Consider the following 24,644-nt stretch of genomic DNA (forward strand, 5'->3'; position numbering starts at 1 on the left):
GTCAGTGGAATCCCTAGGGGTATCAATCGAGCAGAGTGGGCCCCGTCGCTCAGCCAGACTAGCAGGGGCTCACCTACCGCGAGATTCTTCTACCTCCGCATCGCTTCGCCGGTCGGCACAACTGAATTCCAATCAGCGTAGGTGATCACTGTTTGATGAAAATGGCGAATTAGTGAAGCGACTGTCAATCACACGTGACAGCACGTGACCAGACACCCGGCATTCGGACCAGCAACAGAGCATAAGCCGTGATATGAAGTTTTGGAGCAAGCTTAGCAACCAAATGAATAAAATCCTGATCGTTAGCCCCACAGAGCACTACGCGACCGTTTCATAGTTGCAAGTGCTAGATGCTGATGAGGCTAAAATGCTACTGGAAGTTTTCTTCATCTTAGATAACTATGTCTAAGCTCATAACCGAGTGCCGGTAGATAAAAGCGCACATACTAACGGCGGCGGCCAAAGTAAATGCCGACGGCGAGTTCAGCTGAGCCTTGTGGAGCGCGAAGACGGACGTTGTTGGCAGAAAACACAGCTCGCGGGTCGGCAGGAGAGCCTCGACAATTCTATCCATACTGCCTCACGACGTATTAAACCAGCTCGTCTATATTAATCGCCAAACATTGTTAATTTGACTCTAGGTATAAACATATTAATCCTGGAAACGCCAAGAGCAATTATAGAAGCTGTGTATTCCCTGGGAACTTTTCTTTAGCTCCTGGCACCAGTTCCTGTTTCTAGGAATTTGAGGTCTACCCCTGGGAATCCACTCTACGATCCTGACTGGTTACGAACTGGCTCTGGGAATACAATGGCTAGATCTGGGAGCTGCCGTGCTCCTGGGGCCCTACTTTTGGATCCTGGTCTCATTATTCTGCTTTCTGAGGTGGCGGAAAGCCCTCACAAGATACCTTTACCAGACCTGCGCACAAATATGAGTCATTCAACCACTCCTGGAAAGGCAAGCTATAGGCCCAGGAACCGCACCTGAGGTTCCAGGAGTTGATAAGACTGTCAACAGGAACATGACTTTGGTTCCCGAGGTGGAGGTACAAGACCCCAGAAGCTATCTGGGCTTCCTGGGGGCTACTTGGCTCCTAGAAGCGGCTTCTTTGCCCCCAGAAACCGCACTGAAGCCCCTGGGAGCTACCTTGCTCCCAGGGCCAAGCCGTCATTTCCAGGGCTGATAGAGCTTGATCCTGGAAACCTCAAAAGCATTTATAGGAGCTGTGTATCCCCTGGGAACTACTCTTTAGCTCCTGGAGCTACTTCCTTATCCCAGGAAACTAATCTACTCCTGGGATCTTCACTCTACGTTCCTGAATGAACACGAAATTGGTTTGGGGAACGCATTGCCTGGACCCGGGAGCCGTTGCACTCCTAGGGCCGTATTTCTGAATCCTAGAATCAATCTTCTGCCTCCCAGCGTAGGGTACTAACTCACAAAACACCTTCTCCAGACCTATGCACAAATCCGAGTCACTTTATTATTCCCAGATGCCTAGCCTATGGTTTTAGGAACCGGACTCAAGGCTCCAGGAATTAATACGCTATCAACAGGAATATGACGTTGATTCCCCGAGGTACAGGGATAAGGTCCCAGAAGCTACGTTGGGTTTCCTAGGGGCTAAGTTGTTTCTGGACGCGGCTTGCATACTCCCAAAAACCGACTCGGAGCCCCCGGGAGCAACAGAGCTCCTAGGGCAAAGAGGTGTGTTCCTAATGCTGTTAGAGCTGTCAACAGGAACGTGAATGCTTTGATTCCAATCAGGAAAATCAATTGGTAAATTATCTTAGCAACTCTACATCAAAGTCCATTATTTTGCATGACCCTATCTGTCGCACCTCTCTCATCTTTTTGGACTCCACCTACCTCCCTCATTCTTCGAAAAATAATCATCGGATTTTGCGATTGTCTTTATTCGTAAAAAAGCAAATTGTCATTATAGTCAGTGTGCTTCCACGTGTACTCATACGTGCTAAGAGCTGTTCCTTCGTTTTGCAGCGATTCCAACAAATCTGTCAATCCGAATAAGCATTCTGCTTCAAGGCCTCATCAATATACCACCTCATTTGAAACGAATCTACAAGCGCTGGATTATGGTGAGGAATCTCAACGGTGATCCTCAAAGAGACTACTTCTTGGCACTACGGCTTTGGTTGCACTGGTTAATAGGATCCAGGTTGAATCTAAAGCAAATGGTTTTCAGAGAGATAGACAAAGCCAATGTGTTGACTACGAGGAGTGGCGCTGCATGCCTTACATGTTCGAGTGGTCAAGGAATATTCTCGTCCCAACAATCGACCTTCGCCAAGTACATGGACGTGGGCTCAATGTAGGTCGTGCTCGTTAACAGCGGCCGAATTCATACGGGTCTGGGTGTGTGACCGGTAGCATGGCTTCGATGAATGTGGAATCTACACTGTTAATTCCAAAAAAGGCCTTATAAAAATGGGGTGGGAACCAGAGCTTCCAACTAATCCAGTTCTTCAAATCTTCGACGGCGATGACCCTCCTCCCCAGTCAAGCTCAGTACATAGTTCGCCAATTAAAACTGTGGAAAAGCTCCGGTCGCGAATCGTTAAATTCAAGATAAAAGGGCCTAAATTGAGTCATTTTCATCAAAGATGTGGCGTCAATTAGACCCTATTTTACAGGGTGGTCTTACTCTGGCGGAAGCGGGCGCTCAGTACGCCAGCGACAATGTCAAAATTTTAGACTACAAAAATCGCCGGGAAACTAAAAAGTCGAAGCGACAGGTTAATATAGGTGGTGCTCAATCTGTTTATGATTTATATTGGAACAAATACAGACTGGATCGGAATAGAGCGAGCACTCCTCAATGCAGATCCCAAAATCAAAAGTCATCTGACAACTCACCCTGCATTGGTCATTGGCGGTAGTGCAACCTCTAAGTCTGCGGTTTACGCTCTCGCAGAGGGGCGTTGGCGCAAAGGTCGTATATATATTAGGCCCTGGAGCCCGCTAGGGACCACAACACGACTGTGTCCATAGTAGTAGACTCTTAAAATCTACCTTTCCTTCCTCTTTTATAGCTCTATAGCTTCTATAATATCATCATATTGTGTTTCATGTTTTATGATCTCATCTACTAGCTTGTAGATTCAAACATTAACCGTTCTGGGATTGTAGGCTATGAACCGCTCGAAAAGGTTTAGCGGTCGGGTTCCTCCACGGTTTTCCCCTCGCGTTTCGGCTCGACTCTCCCGATTTGGGTTAGCTCCACGACGGACCTGAATCATCGCCCGTTTCGGCAGTTGACCGCACATCGGAGCCACTGATCTTGATTTCTTTATATTGACTGACTTGTTGATGTAGGTGATGAGTACAGGACAATTCGTGCCACCTCGCTCGGGATTATGGTCGTTGGGAGGGTTATAGCACCATCACAGTAATTCAATCTCGAATAGCGCATAGTTTGTGGATGACTTGAGCCGCAACTTCCAAATAAAAAGGGCCGAGTGCTAGACGCGTCTCAAAGCAATGCCGATTTCTCTATGAACGGACTACAGTCTTCATCAGAGGGCCATGATGGCCCGTCAGAGGTACCTCGTCCTTTAAATTCTAGAGTATACCGTCATCTGCAGTTCCGAGTGTCGATTTCTCCGACCCTCTGATTCCGTTTGTCGGTGGTCGAAAGACGCCAGATACTCGGCACATGAACAATCCTTCGTATTTTGGAAACCACAGATCAATCGTCAGTGATCGGAATTAAGCTAGTCGGAATAAATAGCGAAGCACGACGATATCGGGCCACCTCGATGTGGTACCCCAAGGCGGAGAAAGGAGTAATAGCGAACCAATATGTTTCCATTTAAACTTAACCCGGCTATCGACCTATTCATGGGAATGTGTAGGGGAAACGCGGAGAGGGTTGGGACCCTGAATGGCTTAGCCCAACTGCGCTAGGGCTTAACCGGTCCCACTCGGCCCTAAACCGACATTAAATCTGCAGTGAAAATGTGGGGTGGTCCAGACACAATGTCCATTCTGGAAAACCGTAGCCACTGCGTCCCTAAGTTGGTGGGGTCCATGCTGATTGATGACTACAACTGGGTAACAGACTCTGGGGAAGTCTGGGATTAAGATGGAATCTAAAGGTATAAAGGCTTCGGTGGGTGAAGGGGGTTATTGATTTGAAATCGATTCTGCTCTGCATACTGGATTGTATACTCCCTTTTTCAATCCAGCAAGACTACGCTTCATCCCTGCAATGCATTGGTCGACCTCGGTTCCGCTGCTCTGCAGCTCAATGCTTACTTTCGTCACGGGCTCGCTTGCGCTGGGGCGGACGGATAAGCACTATGCCATCATGGACAATGATTGGTATACAGTGGGCTTTGTACCTTATTTGGTTGCTCTTGATGGCGATGTGGAAATCCTAGGCTTGGCCTCAGGTGGGTATCTAAATTATACTGCATTGGCGCAATTTTTCACTAAGCGGAATTTTTAGATACCGCCAACAGCTGGCAGCCACAAGGCGCTTTGCACGCAGTGGCAACCTTAGAGGCCGGGAATCTCAGCTGCATTCCAGTCTATCCAGGTGCGACATGGCCGCTGATCAATACCCCCCACCGCTTCCGAGCATGGGAGATGATCCATGGCAAACTGCCCTGGGAAGGTGCTTTTGCGCCCGAGAATAAGACTCTGGAGGCTGAGGGCAATGATCCCACCTCTGGCGATCCGGACCGCATAGTCAAGGAGGCTTTCAAGGAAGGCTTCCCCAAGGGCCGACCGGAAAACTCCACCTCGGCGGCTAACTTCATGGTCGAGATGGTGCACAAGTATCCCGGCCAGGTATCCATTTACTCGGCCGGCGCCTTGACCAATATTGCGCTTGCTGTGCGTATGGACCCGCAGTTTGCGTCACTTGCCAAGGATCTTGTGATTATGGGTGGGTATGTCGACCTGAACATGCTTCAGGCCACTGGAAGTATCATGCTGGCAAATCACCAGTCTGACGTTAGTATTCTTCGAATGATCCTATGATGGTGTTGACTCCTGACAATATAGATCAATCTCATGATCGACCCGGAAGCTTCTAAGATAGCCCTGACGGCGGATTTCCCCAATATCACCATCGCCGGAAATGTTGCCAACCAGGTCTTCCCGACCAAGGAGTTCTTGGAAGAAGTTCATTCGGTTCCAAACCCATACAGCGAGCTCTTCTATAAGTATTACGACCTGTCATTGCCTTTCTGGGATGAAACAGCTGCTGCGCTGATGGTCGACCCTTCTATCTCTGTCAACCAGACTTCAGGTATGTCATGTGGAAGGTAGATTCAAAGTGCCATGGATTATGACTAACGTTTTCAAGTATATCTGGATGTGGACACATCGTATGGCAGCCCCAGCTATGGAAACATCCATGTGTACCAGAAGGCACTTGCGCCTCAGGGTATCCGGGAGGTGAACTATGTGTTCGAGGTGGATGGCGAGAAGCTCATCAGCCGGATCAAGCATGCCCTACAGTATCCCAAATCCTGTGCGGATTTGGAGTAGGTTGAGTGGACCGTCGGATTTGGCTTGCTTGCCTATACTGACAGAAATACTGGGTACAACAATGTATGATATGGATCAGTGATATGTTGATCTCTACAAATGTTTTTAATTGGCCACTACCGAGGTACTCCGCCTTCATCTACTAGAATTGATGTGCCTGTCCTGACTTTAAGGATCCAAAGCTGTCATGTCGTCGCCTAAGGCACCATATATACTGACATAGCAACGTAATACCTCACTTAGGCAGTGGCTCGGTGATCGGGGCAATCACGGAACATTCCAGGCCAATCAAATGTCGAATCATCTCAGGATTTATGATATTGCTAATCTCCCGGACGGCTAGAATCCCGATTGACCAACTCATCCTACCGTAATTTACTAAGGGGAGCGTGGTTGGGTACAAACTGACACCGAGCTGATTCACTCACAATGTTTTTGCTCGCGAGCCTCATTCGACTGTGGCCAAATTTAATATTGGGGTTTAAGCATTGAAACTATAAATCTTTCTCGATTCTTCGACAACCTGCGATGTATACCTTCAAACTACACTGACTACATTATTCGGCCTCATAGCGGCCAAATCTCTCTGTTCTCCAAATCAAATCCATCGATCCTCTATGTCTAAGGTACTCACCAATTTCGGCGCCACCAGCAGCCAGGGTAGCTCCGTTATCGACGCCATTCTCGCCGAAACTTAACTATCGAAGGAATTCAAGGTCCGGGGTATCACCCGCAACATTAGCAAGAAATCGGCACAGGACCTGGCTAATCGCGGTGTAGATGTTCCATCCCAAAACCTGTTGATACCAGGCGAGACTCCGACTGTTGCCAACAATGGGCTATCATAATGGTTCTTTGAGTCCGTGGACGGTCAGTTGGGTGACAACCATGGTTCGTACATCTTGGTAAGATTAAGTTTCCATCGTTTTCTTCTTTACTCTTTTCACTTCCTTGCTCATCGTCTGGGAAGAATCACCATGGCTAGAGGCTAGCATCCAAAACAGGCCGATCTGTACTCCATAGGTTCCCTCACGAAGATGTTGAAGGGATCCCACACTGTCTTCCTCGTCACCAACTACTGGGAGATTAAGAACCCTGAAGTCGAGTTCTCCGAAGGCAAGAATGTCGCCAATCTCTGCAAGGCCGTTGGTGTTTCCAACCTGATATTCTCGTCTCTCCACCATGTCGCGGAGGAGACCAAGGGCCGCCTCAGCCATGTTCCTCATTTCGACAGCAAGGCAAACGTTGAGAAGCATATTCGTGCTTCGGGCGTCGAATGCAGCTTCGTTCTTCTAGGTTACTACATGAGCAACTTCACCCAGATTCTCAACCGTGCTCAGGATGGGTCGTACCAACTCTTCTACCCAGTTGGAAAGCAAGCACGGTTCCCTCTGTTCGATGCTTCCCAAGATACAGGTACGGCCTCTATTGAACCCCCGTTCCTTTGAATAAACTGATGTATCCTCTAGGTCTCTTCGTGAAAGCTGCCAAAAAACACCGCGACCAGTTGAAGGACAAGCGAATTTTGGCCACTGTCAAGTACTACGGCCCCGAGGAGATCGTGGACACATTCACCAAGGTAACTGGCAAGAAGGCCGTCTTTAGCAAAGTCTTCCCCTAGGAATACAAGCGCTCATTTCCTCTAGCTATCATCGATGAGTACCTCGAGAACTATCTGTTTGTAGAGGAGCCTGGTTACTACTTTGGAGAGCCCCTCGAGCCCAGCTTGCGCCTTCCCGATGCTAAGATTTTCAGTCAACCACCTTTATTAATTGGATTTTCGATGTGGTCTAGACTTTTCATTGTCAGTTGTAGAACCCTGGTGAGCTTTGAGAAAGACATTGTAGCGCGACAGTGGCAATGGTCAATCCCAATTCCACTGGAACAAAGCCCTATACAGGCCCTCTACAGGCCCTAACATGATCTCTGGTTTGTTTTTGCTTTTCCAATAAAGAGCGAATCACGTAGTTTTCATGACACAACTTTTGAAAATGCTTGTAACTGCCAGAAGAACGTAAATAGTGGAAGTCGCATTTCAATGGCAATATTACAACTGCATTACATCCACCATAGCCTTTCTCGTGTACAGGAGCGGCTCAGATTCTTCGACTCAGGCAGTTACTGACACCACTGAATACCATACCTAAACGTAGATCCCTGTGCGGGGCGGTCAATCACTTCCTCCACAATCAAACTGCAGCTTGTGCGCTTTCGCACTAGTGCCCCATGGGGGCCCGGTGTGTAAATGGGTACTTGTTTTTCTTTTCTCATGATGCTGATGCCGGCACAGCTGCTTAGCAGAGGTGAAATAGAGTTTGCACCTCGCTTCGGGGCTATTACTTTGGTGTCTACCTAAAACTGTAAAATGGCAACTCCCCAGAAGGCGACTGCGATCAATCATTTTCTTCAATTTTCCCGACGTCTCTCTAAACCAACAATCATCCCCCGAACGGAAAATTTCAGGATAGCAAATAACCCCAAGCCCTCTCAGAGTGGGGCAGGTCATGGTGCTGTCAAAGCACAATCACGTGCTGGGAGATCGTGTGCCGCTTCGCCTTGTTCTGCTCGGCCGACGGTCTCTACGTCAAAGGCAAACCGTAACCCTCTCAAGACGGTAGTGAAGCTGCACAAAGGGCAGGTATGCTGATCACTGTGTCCCCTTCGCTTGCTCGAATCTTGTTGAACTCTTATACTTCATATCATTATTAATTTCATTATGCCCACCTTGTTGACGCTGGCTTCCAGGGATCTTCCATGGCGAAAAGCGCCCGGAAAAAACATCATGAAGCTACCCATCGAAAATGTTTGGATGTGATGGGCCAGATTCAAAAAGAGTCTCAACTGGCTCTTGGGGAGAGAGAGGAAGAAAGGGTCCATGACTCTCAGTTAATGGAGCGTCTGCGTGCCGAAAAGACTCAGGAGACTTCGAAACTACAGCAGGCTATCACAGCAAAAGACAAAGCCTTGGTTGAGAACTAGAGGCTTGTAAAAGAGCTCTGCTAGATACAGCAACAGAAGGAGTCGGCGAACGCCACTATGCAGTATCAGGTCTCATAGAACGATATCCAACCGGTCTTGCATCATACGCAGACAGATAGCTCATGAAATAATCTTCGGCAACACCACCGCCATCCTATAACAACAGTAAAAATAGGAAACAAAGGTTGGCGTCGATCGGTGTTCAGCTGTGGAAGAAATATTGACGTAAATGTCAGGGACTAGGTTGCAATATCTAGTTGATATAGGGTATTAAACCCGAATATCAAGTGACCGCATGTATGCGGTATACCATGCAAAAGTGCATATTACCAGTTAGTCATCATCATGTCCGCACAGATTGATGTACGTCGACCACAGGTTGTCACCATAGTAAGATATCTAATAGATTCGAAACATTACAAACAAGACAAGATGGTGACCTATAGGAGACTGCATAGCTTATTTAACTTCGAAAGTATCTTTCGGTCCCCCAGTTCGCAATCACTTACTTTAGAGAATTAGATACAAAGAAAATTTAGCCCGTGATAGCCACGAATGCTTGAAAGGGGAAATCCAACAATCTAATGCAATCGAAAGCTTTGAAAAAAAAAACTAGAAACACCATGTCCTATCCATGTCTCTGTAGAGATGGAGGTGCACCGGCAGATTTTGCGTTGCTTTTTCCCAGAGCTGCACCTGCACCTAGCGACAAGGACGCCTTCTATTTCTTCTTATTTGGTGGTGCATATTGCTTTGAATAAGTCACTGGGGCCACCTATGTTGCGTAGCCTCTAGGATACTATGATCACACTTGTACCTCAATCCAGGGTTACAACTTCGATGAGGGGTCAGGGTAAATGAACATATCCATCATAAGCCGGCTATCGATTCCTGTCAGCCTTTGGTTGCCATATGCATTCCTATAGCACACTCCTCTCACAGCCATCATGCAATATACGGCCCGTAGTATCTTCCTCGGCGCTACAGCTTTGGCTGTTGCATCCGGCGAGCTTGCAATTGACCTCGTTCTTGAATCTATTTACTTGATGTCAACGTGGGTTTCAGAAGCGATAAATAGCGGTGAACAAACCGTGTAGGCCCCTTCCACCTGGCAGGATCCTGTGTTCAGACTTTCTGTCCCCATCGCGAGGAACAGCCAGACTGCACCAGCCTGGTACACCAACCTCTTAGGAGCATTCAAGAATGGGTATCGACGAAAGGTGCGACGATTGTTGTGATATGAGGCTGTTGCAGATCAAGAAGCTTCCAGTTCTTTCTGCGTGGAAGAAATACATGATGCAAGTAGATGCCTTCACTGTGTATATATATATAGCCTCGTGTCTCCCTCTGAGAAAACAATTAATTTATACCTATGAACTACAACAACGATCGCTTCTGACACACACACAGCCCGGAAAGTGGTTGGTTCACTTCTCCAGCTCTTCCGCCACTGCTACTGCCACATCCACTTCATCTTCACCTTCGGTGCCAACGCAACCTGGTGGAGGCCCTGCTATGACTGCTGATAATTTCCTGGGCCTTGCTGGTGCACTAGACCTTGCAGTTACCCTTTGACGCCTAAAGCCCCGGAAGTACCACAATAAGATGTGAATGTGCCGTGAGAATTGTTGCTTTCGGATACGGGCTCATTCTAGACATAATTATTGGTTCGAGCTTAGGGTGATATAAGGTTTATATTCTGTCACCATAAGGTGTATCATGAGACCGTATATTAGCTGTACTATGGCGCCCGTGTGATCACAGGCTTGTACACATAACCAACTATCATTTCTCAGCGTGACAAAGGAAATTGTTTGTAGTACATATTGGAAAATATATCCAGTATCTCAAAGAGTGTGACGTTTTTGTGTTATTTCTTTAAATCTAGAAGGTCAAGTGCGAAGCTCCGCGAGGTCTTTGATCACTGGGAGAGCTGCTTCCGTGCAAGGGCGGCCCGATGAACGAGGTCGTCCATTCCTATAACCAGAATCAAACTTAGGAACGCGAATTTCATTGTTCAAAGGAAAGGGTATTTACACACCCGGTTGAGGATCAATTGGCGGACGCACTGAGACTTTGCGGTATTTCACAGAATCTTGTAAGACCGGGATCTTCCCGTATGTTAGGTTATATCCAAAAAATAGAAGGAAATGCTTACGTTTTTTGCGTCGATCTCTGCGTATACCTGGTCTGCTATTTTCTTGATATTTTGCAATTGCCTTATTAAATGGGCATTTTGCCGCGAAATACCGCCTTCCCTTTCCTCCAGCTGTACCATTTGACGGACGTAGATAAGATGGTATAGTTGTTTTTTGCAAGCCAGCATATCATCTCCATATGGGCGTAGGCCAGAAGCAAGCCACGGTTGGCACATTGAGGGGTGTCTTTCCTCGAAGCATTAATGAGTTGGCCATCGGACGCAGCGCGGTCAGCGTAATCGCAAAGATATTTCCGAAAGCTCCTCCTGTCGAGTCTATTGGCTCCAAGATTAATTGCGATCGTATTGACGGTGGCTCCTATATTATCCAGTAGTTCAACTGCGGTGGTGATGTCTTCAGGCATGGTGAATGTCATGTTCAAAGGTATCGAAAGATATTTTCAGATTTAGGTGCAATGACTTTTTACAACAACACCCTGGATTTTGGATGGAACCAGCCAAGGCTCAGCACATACATCATTGTTACCACCCAAGCGAGCGGGGGCGAAATATGCGCCAAACCGAAATCCAGTCCATATCATGGTTTGGCTTTCAGTGGGCAGCAAGAACCTGGGCTTGGCACCCTGCCGCAACATGAGTCACATGAAACAATTGACGTTGGAAACGCTATAAAGTTATTGGACAAGGTTTTATTATGACGCACCGAGATCCTTATGATATCTTGCTTTCAACAAATTATAATTAAATTCACCCTCTTGTGTCTCATGCATAGACCTAATGATGACATAGTTGCGTGGCAGAAGAGTCAGTGGAAAGAAATCCCGTTCATAGACATGAAAAAGACCTTGTGGGGTAATTCATGATCTCTAACGGCCAGAACCTTAATACACATTTTTCCGGTTTTCGTCTGTCTCCACAAGTAGACGCCGCAAGTAATAAAGATTGGCTGCAAGGTGATCTACCGAGACGGCTCCCAACAAACAGGTATTGGCTAAAAGCCCTGGTGAGAAGGGTTGAGTTGATCGTTGGTTCCAAAACCAATCAGATGAATCTTTACGATCCATCGTGGTGATTGGATGGTCTGGACAATTTTTGACCGGCCCGCTCAACCATTAGCGAGATTGTTGATGATGATCAATACAATGCAGGACGACTGTGGGCTCGCAGGAAACCGAAATACGTCCCGTGGGTAGCCTCTTCGGACTCGACCGCAATTCTGGTACCCATACGGCCTGGAAGAATAGCCATTAGACTCTTCCCCCTGTGGACATTCACGCAATCTTAAAAATCTACAGCGTAGCATCTGTCCAAGCTCCATAACATCCGCGAACTTACTAAACCTACAGATGATGATGATGATGATTTCATTTACCCTGACCCCTCGTCGAAGTTGATTTCCCAACTAGACTAACATACGAATCTGTACCCAGCCTAGTGGGTTTTGGTTTAGAATCCAACTTTGCGAGGGGTCGGGGTAAATGAAATCTATTACTACTACTACTACTACTACTGTAACTGGATCAACGGGGTTCAAGTAAACAGTACGATAACGTAATTTTGTTTGAGAGCTTGTAACTTCGATACAGTTGCTGGAGCGTCTTTCTGTCGAGTGTGACAAAGAAATCAAAGCTAGAGTTCCCTGTCTACCCATCTCCCCGCGTGACTATTGCCGTGGTGAACCTACATTGATGTGCTCTCCACACACAACACTGTGAAAGCTCCGAATGCTCTTCTCTCGTCGACGAGTCTATTGACGATATCTGTATGCGCAATCTAGACATCCTTCACCATGGATATGATCACCTCAACCGTCTCATCGCCCAGATCGTTAGCTATGTTACCTCCAGCTTGCGTTGCGTTTCAATGGTGCCCTCAATGTCGATTGGAACGAGTTTCAGACCAACTTCGTGCCGTTTTCACTCGCAGTGTTGTTCGTCCGACCCTTCGACCTATCCTTCCGAAGGTTCAAAATCCTCTACGAGCTGCAAGTTGATGACGCGGCGCAATTGCCGGATGCGAAATCCCATTTCCGCGAGTCGTAAACACAAACCCCCGTTGCTTATCGCCGCGTAGCTCAAACATGTGAAAACTGTCGCAGGCGAAAGGTGAAACCTCTTTTTATCATACCAGTGACCAAAGCAAAACCGACGCCGCAGCGATTGCAAAAAGAACATAGACGAGATGCTGCCCTACGCATATACATCTGCCACATTCAAAAAGTTGTCAAACATGGAATCAGGATATACGTCCAAATTGGGGGTCAAAAGACCATCGGGGATACTGGGAAAGAGCGTCCAATCATTTTCATCGATTGAATCAGTGTTGATCGCATCGGGATGCAGATCACTACCAGCTGAATCATCCGAAAATGTTACAGATGAAAGCGCCGGCAGTGAGTCTGCCTCATGGATTGGTGGAGCGCCCTTGCTGGGGTCGTTCAAGACATTCCGCATCATCCTGGCGAGTTGTAGATCGATTTGTTGATTTTCGCACCCAGCGTGTTGAAACACCATGTTTTTGAGGTCCCAGACCTCTTCTAGTAGACAGTTCAGCTGGGCTAAAAGTATTTCTTTCTTTTCAATTTCATCGCTTAGTCGGCGCTCAATTTGTTGGTGTTCTCTCTTCTTCTTTTGGCGGCACTTGTCTGCAGCAATGCGGTTTCGTTCACGAATTTTGGTCCATTCTGATTCGCTAACCGAGCTTCGTCGTCGCTGAGATACTGATCTCTTTGTGGTACAGTTGTTCATGGCTCTGTCCGCCTTCATATTCGGGTCCGGCGTTCAATATATTGCAGCAACAGACTTTGGCTTGAAAATGTCTTTGAACTTCCGATGACAGATAGTGAATGTGCCAGATTGCAATAGGATCAATCCGTCGAATAATCCGTGGTCAATCCTAAAACTAAGCAACATATTGTTGTGCCACCTATAATGTTTATCAAGTCAAGGGTCTACGAAAATCGATGACGTCATACTCGCCAAGGGTGATAGCATAACACAGGATGAGAGCAAGATTCAAGATAAACCCTGTTCTACGCTCCATTTTGATATCTGCGAATCGATGGGGGTCGGACAAGTCTGACAGGAAAGTTTCCGTCCCACAGGGGGTTAAGCAGTTTGATTGTGTGACAAAAGTTTCATTAGCCGATTATCGCGTGCAACGATATGATGGATCGATCGCGCCCGTTGGCGGACGGGGGCCCCTCCACCCGCCCACTGGATGCCCTCGTGGTATCCAAACCCGCCTATGGACCGGTTTTGGAGATGTCCATCGGTGGGTCAGTTGGACTTGGCAAGGTCTAGTTAACTTGCCAGGATTTCTCTTGCCGTCATGCTGGACCCATTTGAGCATTTTTTGCATTATTTATAGGCCAGCTGTTTGATCCGACAAAGCCTGAAATATGCGGGATGGTGAGGGAAGTGAAATTACATCCGTCCTTGTTCTCTACAGATTTGGCTAGTCTGTGTCCAATTCGGCTCCAGATAGCTTCGGATATCGCTCAAAAAGGCGCTCGCGTGTATCTTGACTATCGTCAATGTGTCTTTTTCTTAAATGTATACCTTGCACAATATCCTCGTCTAACCTTGAAAAGTCGACCGTCACATCTGTGATCGTATTTCGTTCTTTCAGTAGATCCTCGGGTCGAATTGAGACTGGAAAAGCTTCTGCAGAAGACCGACACAAACTTCGTCATAGTTTTTCTATAATTTTGCCAAAGCCCCTCCGATGCGGCAGCGAAAGATAGAGCTGTGGTAGTTAACTGGGTCAATTACTGGCTGGGCAAACAACTATTTTAAGTCGTCATTCAACCGGGTGGCCCGAAAATTTATTTAGTCTATCTTTCCCTTCATGCGTTCCGCCGCGAATTTGTGTAACGACATAATCACCTCGATGGATGGTGTTGCCATTTTTGTCTGAGATTCCGTTAACCGTGCCAAGCCCACCAACACACTACCTAATTCTTCTCCAAATTTTGGGGGTCCCTCTGAATAATACATATAGAGATATTCGAGAACTGATTTGAATAGGGCCAAGGACTCATCCACCCATCCATCTAGTGTATCAGTCGACTGAACAGGTGAAAAATGGTGCAGTGACTCCCATCCAGCATACAGCAGCATCTATTTAAGAGCCCAGCCCACCGAAAATATCGAACATGAGGGCTATAACTATAATATTTCATCCCATTGCTTTTCTCAATTAAGGTGTCACTTCTCTTCCCGCAGCTACCCGCCCCTTGCCGCCTCTTACATGTGGCAATGACCCCAGATTCCCCTATCGCCTTGCTTTCAATCATATTCCGTGCACCAAAATGTAAAGAGAATAAATAAATCGCCTCGCATGCGCCATTTCCTACACATCATGCCTGAATTTCTCTGAATTACAACAGATTTCAATAGTCGTTTGATTTTATCTGTAGCTCACTGTTACCTCCATTTCCTCCTCTCACATCACGGTCTCATCCAGGGTGTTCATGATCTTAGCAGTGCACCTGCATACCGCTTGAATCCTCGTCCCAAGCACCCGTGGAGGTGTCTGCCCGTCCCTGCGGTAACCACATGGCTGCGGATAATTAGTAAACCCGAAACCCTGGATCAACTAGCTAATCAAGAACGCGAAAAACCTTAGCCCGGTGTGGTCCACCAATGACATTGCAGGTTCTCCCTTAGTTTCTCACTCTGTTAGTTCAAGGATCGCTGGATCTAGGAATGAACGATCATATTCGGTGTGCCATTCGAAGCAGGATGGAAGACAACACTCGTCAAACGTTTTTGGTGCGGTCGCCAAGGAGAAGGATTGGTGGTATGTAAGAGCTAGCGACATCCACTTCAGGTAGCTCTCATGATACGATGCGAGATTAGCTGCTTTCAACGTCAGTTGATATCAATACTCGGAATCAAATTATATACACCTCCGTGCTTCGAATGATGCGCAGTCATAATAATAACACGGCGAGAGTTCAAGGAGCTCTATTTGAAGTATACCATCCAATAAATTAAAAGTACACTTGCAGACTACCATTAGGAGATAGTGCTTACAATATCTTGTTTCGAGGCTTAGTCCGTGTTCACTTCCGCATATAATTGAGTAACTTGAGGTGAACAGCAGGTGGGATCCAACTTCAGCAGTTGAGGTAACTATTCACTGTAGGGCTCCGAAAGGAATATGACTATTCATGAATATATGAATAATTCATATTTAATCATATACGGAGAGAGCATACATTACCATTCATGTTGTTACATATCGTCCAACAGGTGGGCAGTCCCTTCCAAGAACTTGGAACATTACTGATAAGGTGGAGGCGGAAATGACACTGCTCACTATTCTTATTGAACAACCAGGTTTTGGGCTTAAGTCATGGATGCGATGGCAAAAACGCTCATCGGATTCCCAATGCCTGTCATTTAATAGTGACATAATTTGTGTCTCGCAACGTTTGCTCCGACCATCTGGTCACTGTCACATGTTTGTGCAGTGATGTAAGAGTTCTTTGCCACAAACGGCCCTTTCGTTGATCATAAGATGGCCTTGTCTTCTCAAATTTCTCAACGCAATTATTTCCATAACACCACAGCCATCATGGAGACTGCTAAGGTTTGCGAATATCTCGTGATAATGTCTTCGCTATATCAAGCACTAACACATAGTTACTTAAGAACGCCGCCAACTACGCCAAGGAGACTGTCCAGGGCACTGGAGCCGAGGCCTCCAAGGAGACCAACAAGAACGTCGCAAACGACTCTGATGCTGGCTTCGGTACCCGAGAAAGCGCTGCAAAGGATGCCTTCGCTGACAAGAAAGACGAGAAGTCTCATGACGCCAAGGCGGATGTGAATAAAGGTAATTTAACATTTCTGGTATCATTTCGATGCATGAAACGTTAACAATATGTATCGAGAAATCAGTGTAACTTGAAATAGGTGAGTAAAGAATCATAGTGTTTTTCATAGGAATGAAAATGAGATATCTTCCAGGAGCCAAGATTTGCATGCTGTCCAGCCTGAGAAGAAATCAGGAAACAAACGCCGCCGCTCCAAATGATTTGCACAGGTCCACTCTGGGTTCCCATGCAATCCGGAGGGATTCTCATACAATCTGTGTATTATTACGCCGCAAAGATACTCCACCTTCTAAATGCATTATATTGTATCCCTCGATTAAATACGGCCCGAATTCGAGAATGACTGCAATTAAGACTCGAAAGGTCTTCGAAAAGTGATCATACGTATGATCTCGCCCTTGTGCGGTGTGCATTTCTCGGCCAGACCTTAGCCTCAGGCTCATATGAGAACATAAACAGGCTCGGGATACGAATACAGACAGAGCGACAGTTGCTTCATTGCCACACCAATCGATTTACATTAGTGGCATTCTCCCCAGACGGTCAAAATTTAGGATCCACTATCCCTCACACATGTCACCATGTGATCTTGGAAGGCAGTTTGGTTGTTGAAGCCACAAATGAAAGGTTATACTGGACGCGAGGCGATTGCGTAAACGGTTTGATCGATTAGCCTCAAGTATAGGATTGTAGTTTAGCGCACAACCAGCTACATATCGGATTATCGCTTCGGCGAAGGTTGCGTGTTAATGAAATTGTCCATCATCATTTGTCCGATTGTAAAAATCCGAAGATTGCGAATTGTAGATGAACCAATACGTCAATATTTTCGTCGTTTGAACAGTCAAAAACGCTCACACTTGCGCCCTCTCAGTGTTGCTGGTCCCTTTTATTTTGTGCAGTCTCTGTCTCACCCTCGCTTCTCTGCGATACGAAGTGTGCTTCGCAGGGGAATGCTGCGAGAAAAAGGTGCTGCGATAACAAGACTATCCCGTAGGATTGCTGCGACAACAAGGCCTAGCGACGTGCAGGCACCTCTTCGTGGTGTTAGGGACCAGTATTCGAGTATTCAACAGTATTCGAAGAAGCAAAGACCTGCCCAACCTCCTCATATTCTGTTTCTTATCCCGAAGGATCATCATCGGATAGATAGAATGAGCCCTAGATAGATCATCCGAAATTCAATACCAAAATTATAAAATAACAAATAAAGTGTCATTGTTATCAAAGGGGGCGTCCCAAATGTTCTGTACTGATAGTTTGCGGTCCGATAGTCCCCTCGCCGTAGTGAAATTGGCACCCTTCGTTCAGGCGTAGAGCAAACATGTTGGTGAGAGTTGGTGAGAGTTGGTGTTGGTGAGAGTTGGTGTTGGTGAGAGTTGGTGTTGGTGAGAGTTGGTGTTGGTGAGAGTTGGTGTTGGTGAGAGTTGGTGTTGGTGAGAGTTGGTGTTGGTGAGAGTTGGTGTTGGTGAGAGTTGGTGTTGGTGAGAGTTGGTGTTGGTGAGAGTTGGTGTTGGTGAGAGTTGGTGTTGGTGAGAGTTGGTGTTGGTGAGAGTTGGTGTTGGTGAGAGTTGGTGTTGGTGAGAGTTGGTGTTGATGAGTGTTGGTGTTGATGTGTTTGTTGAATATCCCGTTCACTGAGATGATCAAGGGGGCTGCGATCACGTGCATACATATATACCTGTCTACTAGCCTACCTGTAATTAACATACAACAACACACAATCAACTCCCATCAATAATATGAACACCGAAGCATTACTTATCAACCAACAGTGTTGATGAGTGTTGATGTGTTGATCAGTGTTGGTGTCGATGTGGTGAAATGTGTGTAGCGAAACATTACTGTTGTAGCGAATGGTCGGGCGGTGAAGAGAGGGGTGGTCAACGTCTCATGGAGGCAGCGCGGTTTCTTGCCATGTCACCCACATCATAGAAACTTCAATTGCATTTTTTTGATTCCGCAAGGCAATTTTGATCCCTGTTGGTCACACCTTGACGTACAGCCTCCAACTCAGTTGAGATGATCTGATTCACACATTGCTCATCTATGATCACGCAATATACTGTACGCACAAGATCAGACCTTCGGGTGTAGAGCCATGTGATGTGTCTCGAAAATCCGAATCGTGGGCTCAATTCAAGATGATTATGCGATAGGCTCTGTTTCTTGCGTCGTCAAAGAAATTGCTTGCGATGACTATTGCTAGTCACTTGAACCTTTTCTACACTAGAATACCTACATCATAGAGCGATTGCGAGAGTGAGAGTAGCTTTCCCTCGTGTTCAACGTGTCATTGGGAAGCTTTGGCTCAAGAATATCCGATCAGCTCCTTCTACATGTAGGAGCCGTCGCAACTTTGTGAAGAATTTCCCGTCAGTAATTACGATTCATAGTCCACCCAAGCTCTCGTAGAATGTCCACTACAGCGATGAAGAAACGATCGTTACTTTCTGTGGACGTATTCCTGAGCCATGCGACACAGCATGCTCCGCTGCTGATATAGCACGATTGAAGTCCGATCGGGGTTCAACATAAGCCATCTGAAACCAGACCTGGAAAAAATATATCTCTACGATCGCCGTTCAGGACCGGATGATATTCGCACAGGGTTAATCTGATCTACGTGTAGTCGTCGCAGGCATGCACCTAAACCATCCTTCCAAAGCAAATATGACGTGAGCGCTTATTAGGGGTAGAAATTTCAGTATAGACTGTACGGGAGAGTCCAAGAGGTCCTACAACCCGAGGGCTCTTGTGGTGCTGTTACAATAATCGTACCCACCTTCTGTGAATTAGGCGAACAGTGATATGCCAGAGATCGTCCGGACGCGATGAGTTTGCGGAAACATCATCGATGCTCAAAGGACAGTGAGCTCGGGAGGTAGAGAAGTCGGTGATTTGCTGGCAAGACCTGCTTGCGCCGCCAATTGCGATATGTTAGAAGACGGTCTCCATGGACAAATGATATTGGATAGCTTGACTGACCTCCAGCTGCAGTGACATTCAATGTATATGGGCTTGCACATAGTGCTCGGGCTTGGATAGAAAAACGCAGGCTTCGGAATCAAACCAAACAACCTTCGGTCCAACAGGGACGAGACAAACATTTTTGATAGCATACAGCTCCGTGTATGTCCGAATGATTTGTTCCCGCTCGCTCGTTTGTGTCGACAAGCTCAGCAATGCGGAGAGGAAGAGGGATCAGGGGGACTCTATCAGATGTGGTTGTAGGTTCATCTTCGACAAAAACCCCGCAACGACGGGATAAGGGCTAAGCTAATGACACTGCGATTCTTGTGCCACTCAACGATCAATCCCAGCGTAATATGACCAAGCGCTTCAACAAGATTGCCATTGAAAAGCAGCTCCAGATGTGGTCGAGATATCTCTGTCGAGGCAATCTGGGTACTTGTTTCAAGTAGGTGGACGATCATACTTTTCCTTCCTCCAGGCCTGGCCCGAACGGGAAAGGGAGAACAGGAAAGTATTCTGTCACAGAGGATGCTTGATGGACGAGAAGACCGATCCGACTGTACTGTATTTAACATTCTGTTTAAAGGGCCTGTCAGGTCCCCATCCATTTCCAGAGAACCTGCAACAACTGTTCGCGGTGGATCGGTTTTCCGATATAATCATTCATCCCCTTAGCAAGATACGTCTCCATATCTCCCTTTAGCGCATTTGCTGTAAGGGCAACGATAGGCACGTCAATGCCCATGCCTCTGATTTGCGATGTCGCTTCCAAACCATCTAGCACCGGCATGCTGATGTCCATGAGAACCACATTGTAGGACAAAGTCGTTTGCTTGACTTGTCGAACGGCCTCCGCCCCGTCCCAGGCAACATCGATGCGCTTGAAACCAAGGCTTTGAAGAAGCTTGAGCATTACCATATGGTTGACAAGGTTATCCTCGACAAGTAAAATACGCTTGCGCGGCGCAATCTCCCGCACTCTATTCAAGAGGTCCTTCGCATCATCGATTGAAGGCATGGCAGGCTGCTTGTTTGAATAGCCTATGTCTATGCGACCCATTCTGGCTGTGAACCAGAACACACTGCCTTTGCTTTGTGGACCAGGCCTGTAGCCCACCGTACCGTCCATAAGCTCAGCTAAAGTTTTGCAAATCGAAAGACCAAGGCCAGTGCCTTGGTACTTCTGGGCTGCGGAATCGGTAAATTGCGTAAAAGGTGTGAAGAGAGTATTGAGAGCAAAATCAGGAATTCCAACTCCAGTGTCCGCAAACTCTGTTGTAACCATGTATGCCTGCGGGTCAGATTCGACGAGAGAGAAAGTAGTAGAGAGCCGAATATAGCCCGTCTCCGTAAATTTCACTGCGTTCCCAAGCATATTCTGAACCACCTGGCGATACCGTAAAGTATCACCACGCACAGCTTTAGGGAAGTCCGGTGGGATCGAACAATCCAGCTCAACTCCGGGTTTCAAGAGAGACCTGCAGTTGCGCATGACAGCATCAAGAATGCCCTTGATATCCACGACGTCGGAGTGAAGAGAAAAAGACCCAGATGACAGCTTCGAGTAGTCGAGGATGTCGTTGATAATCTGGAGCAAGATCGATGTCGAGTCCTCAATGATCGAAGCGTATTCAAGTTGCTGGTCGGTAAGATCGGTGTCCTTGATCATCGCGAGCGCAAGCTGCATACCGTTCATGGGGTTCCGTATCTCATGGCTCATATTTGCCAAGAAATCCGTCTTCATCTTCGCTGACTCCTCGAAGGCTGCGATCATGCGTGTCTCAGCAGCCTTCCGTCCCGTGAGGTCACGCGTGACCTTGACAAAGCCAACGTGACGACCAAATTGGTGAATGGGCGTGATCATCACGTTGGCCCAAAAACGCGATCCATCTTGTCGATATCGCCAGCCTTCATCTTCCATCCTTCCCTCCTGTAAAGCCCGTGCTAGACATCTACCTGGCTTTTCTATATCACGGTCCTCAGGACTATAGAAAATGGAGAAGTGCTTGCCGATGATTTCCGAGGAAGAGTATCCCTTCAATATCGCGGCGCCAGGATTCCACGTGGTGATGTTGCCCCGAGTGTCGAGCATAAAGATGGCGTAATCTTTCACAGCATCGACCAATATTTTGTAAGTTTCGTTCATGTAGGTGTGCTGTTCATCAGTCGCGACCCAGTGATCTTTTGAAGTGTCTTGTGCCTCCAATACGACAAAGATCAATGATGATTTTTCGAAGATTGGCGTTATGCGAAGCTGATATATCGAATTTTTGCTTTTGGCGTGTATACCCTGAATGATTTGAACCTCTTTCGAGCTGATAGCTGCACGTAGCGCTCCATATAAAGTAGAAGTGTCCGGCGCAGGAATGATGTAGACCGGAACGTCGCAGGCGCAAGTGCCTACCAGTTCATCCCTAGATTGACCCGAGAAGGTACAATGACTGTCTGAAACTTCCACGATGCACCAATCCTCATCAAGAATCAAGGTAGGGACCGGATGATAACGATAAATTCGACTCAAGGAGGCGTCGAAACCTGTGCATTTCTGCGGCGTCTCCATCTTCTTCTCGTCCGTAGAATTCGAGCTCCGGTTGGGTTCTGCTAGTGCCGTTCCCTCGTCTCTCAGAGGTGTTGTGACAAAAGGCTTGCAGACAGGCGTGCCCGTATCGTCCAGAGTAAGAGTCAAAAGACCACTAGTGAGAGCCATACTCGCCGTCCATCTCCGAACTACCAGTTGATACAGTGAGCAGAGTACGCGATGTCTGTCCCAATATAAAATATGAGAATGAGTTGAGGGTGGGGCCAATGAGGCGGCGTATTTGGGCGATATTTCTGCACAAGGCAGATTAACTGAAGGATAGATTGGTATGTGGGTAGGCTGAAGTGATCTGGCTGGAGAGCAAAGAACGAAACAGTCGAGGGATGGGCCCCTGCGGTGTGCACGATCGGTGGGACACCACAGTGGCAGATAACCGTGCCAAGCCCACCAACACACTACCCGGTGTTGCTGGGCTTGGCACGGTTATCCTGTCCAGGAACAAGGGCGGGCCCACCTACATCACTAACTGCCCCGACCATTCATATGCGACTAAAGTGCACAGAATTATCCACTCGGTTGTGAGTGGATGGCTCATTCCTCCGGCTGCGGAGCGTGGCACCGCCTTGCCCTGCGCTTGATGAAAACTAGGGCTCAGCTTCAGATGACGCTGAAATGTAATAGGAGGAGGCGAAGGATGCCCTTGCCGAGGAGACTATAACGTAAGGAGCGGAAGAGGCTCTCACCAGATTTCTAGGATTTCTCCTGTTTGGTCTGTTGGCATGAAATATTTCTACGGGAAATTACGGTAATATAACAATGACTCATGTATAGTTACTAGTGAACACCCCTGTTCTCAAACTTTATTTATTATGCTGTTGTTACCCAAATTCTGGATCCTCATTCGCTACATTGACCCACTTCTATCCTCTGGTTCGCTATTTCCTCTTTCCACGCCCACTTTTGATTGCTGCTCAAGCATTCATCATCGTGGTTTAGTGTTAGCGTTTCATATTGTGATTTACTGGCTTATTTCACTCACAACCCTATCAGCTGAACCCCTAACCCTAGCGTTCATCGACTTACAGCTTATTTGTTGGTCACGCACGCTGGTTGCATGCATGCTCTTGCTACGCACTTTCATAATGTTGTATTTTTATTGGCTTGCCATTCGTTTGCACTGCGTGTTTGCTAATGAATTGGAAGCGGGGTTGGGCCGCAATGCATTGACATTGAATACCCCCAAACTTGATGAAACCCTGCGGTAAAAGAAATATATTGAGATTGCCCTCGGCTCGAGGAGGTGCTATCCTTTAGAGTGATCAAGGCGCCAGGTTTTTGGGACTTCTCTTCATTCTCCAATTCGTGCCGTACCGCAAAGTATACCTGCTCGGTAAGCGTTCTCTCGTGTAACTGATCGGTATGAAGGACGCCTCTCATCAATTGGCATATACTAATGAATACATTTAGCCTCCATCTAGCCGATGTCCCTAGTACTCTCTATAGAGTCCAATATGAGGATTCTATGACGACCTTTGACATATGAGGGGCTCGAGGCAGATGATACGGTTACGTTATATGATGGTGAAGGGGACGAACAGGAAGAAGACGATACTCTCCAAGAGTTTGGCGACGCAGTAGAGCAGCATTTGAGCTGGGACCCTGGCTATAGGAGCATTTATATCTCGCTCTTTTCTCAGAGAAGACATGCTGGAAATTGGATGCTGGAAAGGCATACCCGTTTTGGCAGCAGAAACTGCACTCTCCTTCAGATTAATACGGCGGCTCTTCACGGCTTTTTTATCTTCCGCGCCGAGGAGATTGTTGATGCACTTTCGTTGTCGATTCCAGAAGCAGCCCAAGCGAGTGTTGCTAGGGAGTATCTTATTGCCCATTATATACCCCCACATGCTATTATAAGAAGTCAAACTGTCCATGACATTCTAGCAGGTAAGACCACGCCTTTCTCGGTAGATTCTGATGTGGCTTGGGCAATAGTGCCATGTCTCAGAATCTTGGACTTTAAAGTAAAGAAACACTAAGTTACTGCATATAGCTCGGCATCAGCGTCATCCTTTGATTCCCCCCCCCCTTGCGGCCATCACCTGAGGATGTGACACCACCCCAGCTAATTGCACAGCTTGAGGCAATGGGAATATAATACGTGAAGGTCAAAACACCATCCGTCCCTCTGTTTTTTGTCACCGGAAAGGGCCCTTTGTGTACCAAAGACGGCAGTAATTTGATTTCGAATGTAGATGATAGAGACTCTAGCAGTGATATAACGCGATTTATCAGAAATGGTGAAGCATCCTAATGCCGTGAAAATATATCCGTAGTTAGGCCAAGGCGACTTCACAGAAAAGCGAGATGATGCAACGCATCATCCCGTGCGCCCGCCACTTATCTATAGATCCCACGATCTTACTAGATGTTTTCAATTTATATACTGTACCTCATAGTTTCTCCCTCGGATTGGTAGTGCGCTGATGACGTGTCCAGATACACCGCTTCGTGTTTCTACAACTGCTCTTGTACATCCCGATTCCCCGCCTCTTACATGTCTTCCACCCACCCCATCAGTCTCACGTCCATGTCCTTTCCCCCCTCCCTCGTACGATTTGCC

The 24,644-nt window shown here is 47.1% G+C and overlaps 11 protein-coding genes across 11 annotated transcripts; 6 read left to right on the forward strand and 5 right to left on the reverse strand.

Annotated features, from left to right (window-relative positions):
* Positions 1–4,235: 4,235 nt before the first annotated feature.
* Positions 4,236–5,524, forward strand: N7471_013838 (uncharacterized protein; the record flags this gene model as incomplete). Its single annotated transcript, XM_057286556.1, has 4 exons — positions 4,236–4,419; positions 4,476–4,984; positions 5,036–5,282; positions 5,340–5,524. 4 exons carry the CDS (start codon positions 4,236–4,238, stop codon positions 5,522–5,524), a joined length of 1,125 nt encoding a protein of 374 aa, XP_057129035.1.
* Positions 5,525–6,141: 617 nt separating this feature from the next.
* Positions 6,142–6,372, forward strand: N7471_013839 (uncharacterized protein; the record flags this gene model as incomplete). Its single annotated transcript, XM_057286557.1, has 2 exons — positions 6,142–6,192; positions 6,232–6,372. The coding sequence occupies 2 exons, from the start codon at positions 6,142–6,144 to the stop codon at positions 6,370–6,372; spliced, it is 192 nt and encodes a 63-aa protein (XP_057129036.1).
* A 189-nt stretch (positions 6,373–6,561) lies between these two features.
* On the forward strand, positions 6,562–7,145 carry N7471_013840 (uncharacterized protein; the record flags this gene model as incomplete). The annotated part of the gene is made up of 2 exons (XM_057286558.1): positions 6,562–6,940; positions 6,994–7,145. 2 exons carry the CDS (start codon positions 6,562–6,564, stop codon positions 7,143–7,145), a joined length of 531 nt encoding a protein of 176 aa, XP_057129037.1.
* A 3,581-nt stretch (positions 7,146–10,726) lies between these two features.
* N7471_013841 (uncharacterized protein) lies at positions 10,727–11,065 on the reverse strand (the record flags this gene model as incomplete). Its single annotated transcript, XM_057286559.1, has 1 exon — positions 10,727–11,065. One exon carries the CDS (start codon positions 11,063–11,065, stop codon positions 10,727–10,729), a length of 339 nt encoding a protein of 112 aa, XP_057129038.1.
* Positions 11,066–12,425: 1,360 nt separating this feature from the next.
* N7471_013842 (uncharacterized protein) lies at positions 12,426–12,703 on the forward strand (the record flags this gene model as incomplete). The annotated part of the gene is made up of 2 exons (XM_057286560.1): positions 12,426–12,488; positions 12,509–12,703. The coding sequence occupies 2 exons, from the start codon at positions 12,426–12,428 to the stop codon at positions 12,701–12,703; spliced, it is 258 nt and encodes an 85-aa protein (XP_057129039.1).
* Positions 12,704–12,850: 147 nt separating this feature from the next.
* Positions 12,851–13,426, reverse strand: N7471_013843 (bZIP transcription factor; the record flags this gene model as incomplete). The annotated part of the gene is made up of 1 exon (XM_057286561.1): positions 12,851–13,426. The coding sequence occupies one exon, from the start codon at positions 13,424–13,426 to the stop codon at positions 12,851–12,853; it is 576 nt and encodes a 191-aa protein (XP_057129040.1).
* Positions 13,427–16,244: 2,818 nt separating this feature from the next.
* On the forward strand, positions 16,245–16,549 carry N7471_013844 (uncharacterized protein; the record flags this gene model as incomplete). Its single annotated transcript, XM_057286562.1, has 2 exons — positions 16,245–16,259; positions 16,322–16,549. 2 exons carry the CDS (start codon positions 16,245–16,247, stop codon positions 16,547–16,549), a joined length of 243 nt encoding a protein of 80 aa, XP_057129041.1.
* A 1,181-nt stretch (positions 16,550–17,730) lies between these two features.
* Positions 17,731–18,177, reverse strand: N7471_013845 (uncharacterized protein; the record flags this gene model as incomplete). The annotated part of the gene is made up of 1 exon (XM_057286563.1): positions 17,731–18,177. The coding sequence occupies one exon, from the start codon at positions 18,175–18,177 to the stop codon at positions 17,731–17,733; it is 447 nt and encodes a 148-aa protein (XP_057129042.1).
* A 1,897-nt stretch (positions 18,178–20,074) lies between these two features.
* On the reverse strand, positions 20,075–22,189 carry N7471_013846 (uncharacterized protein; the record flags this gene model as incomplete). The annotated part of the gene is made up of 1 exon (XM_057286564.1): positions 20,075–22,189. The coding sequence occupies one exon, from the start codon at positions 22,187–22,189 to the stop codon at positions 20,075–20,077; it is 2,115 nt and encodes a 704-aa protein (XP_057129043.1).
* A 215-nt stretch (positions 22,190–22,404) lies between these two features.
* N7471_013847 (uncharacterized protein) lies at positions 22,405–22,744 on the forward strand (the record flags this gene model as incomplete). The annotated part of the gene is made up of 2 exons (XM_057286565.1): positions 22,405–22,599; positions 22,703–22,744. The coding sequence occupies 2 exons, from the start codon at positions 22,405–22,407 to the stop codon at positions 22,742–22,744; spliced, it is 237 nt and encodes a 78-aa protein (XP_057129044.1).
* An 848-nt stretch (positions 22,745–23,592) lies between these two features.
* On the reverse strand, positions 23,593–23,913 carry N7471_013848 (uncharacterized protein; the record flags this gene model as incomplete). The annotated part of the gene is made up of 2 exons (XM_057286566.1): positions 23,593–23,684; positions 23,757–23,913. The coding sequence occupies 2 exons, from the start codon at positions 23,911–23,913 to the stop codon at positions 23,593–23,595; spliced, it is 249 nt and encodes an 82-aa protein (XP_057129045.1).
* Between the last annotated feature and the right edge of the window lie 731 nt (positions 23,914–24,644).

The sequence above is a fragment of the Penicillium samsonianum genome (assembly GCF_028829775.1).
Source record: "Penicillium samsonianum strain IBT 33392 chromosome Unknown utg000010l_segment0_segment0, whole genome shotgun sequence".
Taxonomy (NCBI): domain Eukaryota; kingdom Fungi; phylum Ascomycota; class Eurotiomycetes; order Eurotiales; family Aspergillaceae; genus Penicillium; species Penicillium samsonianum.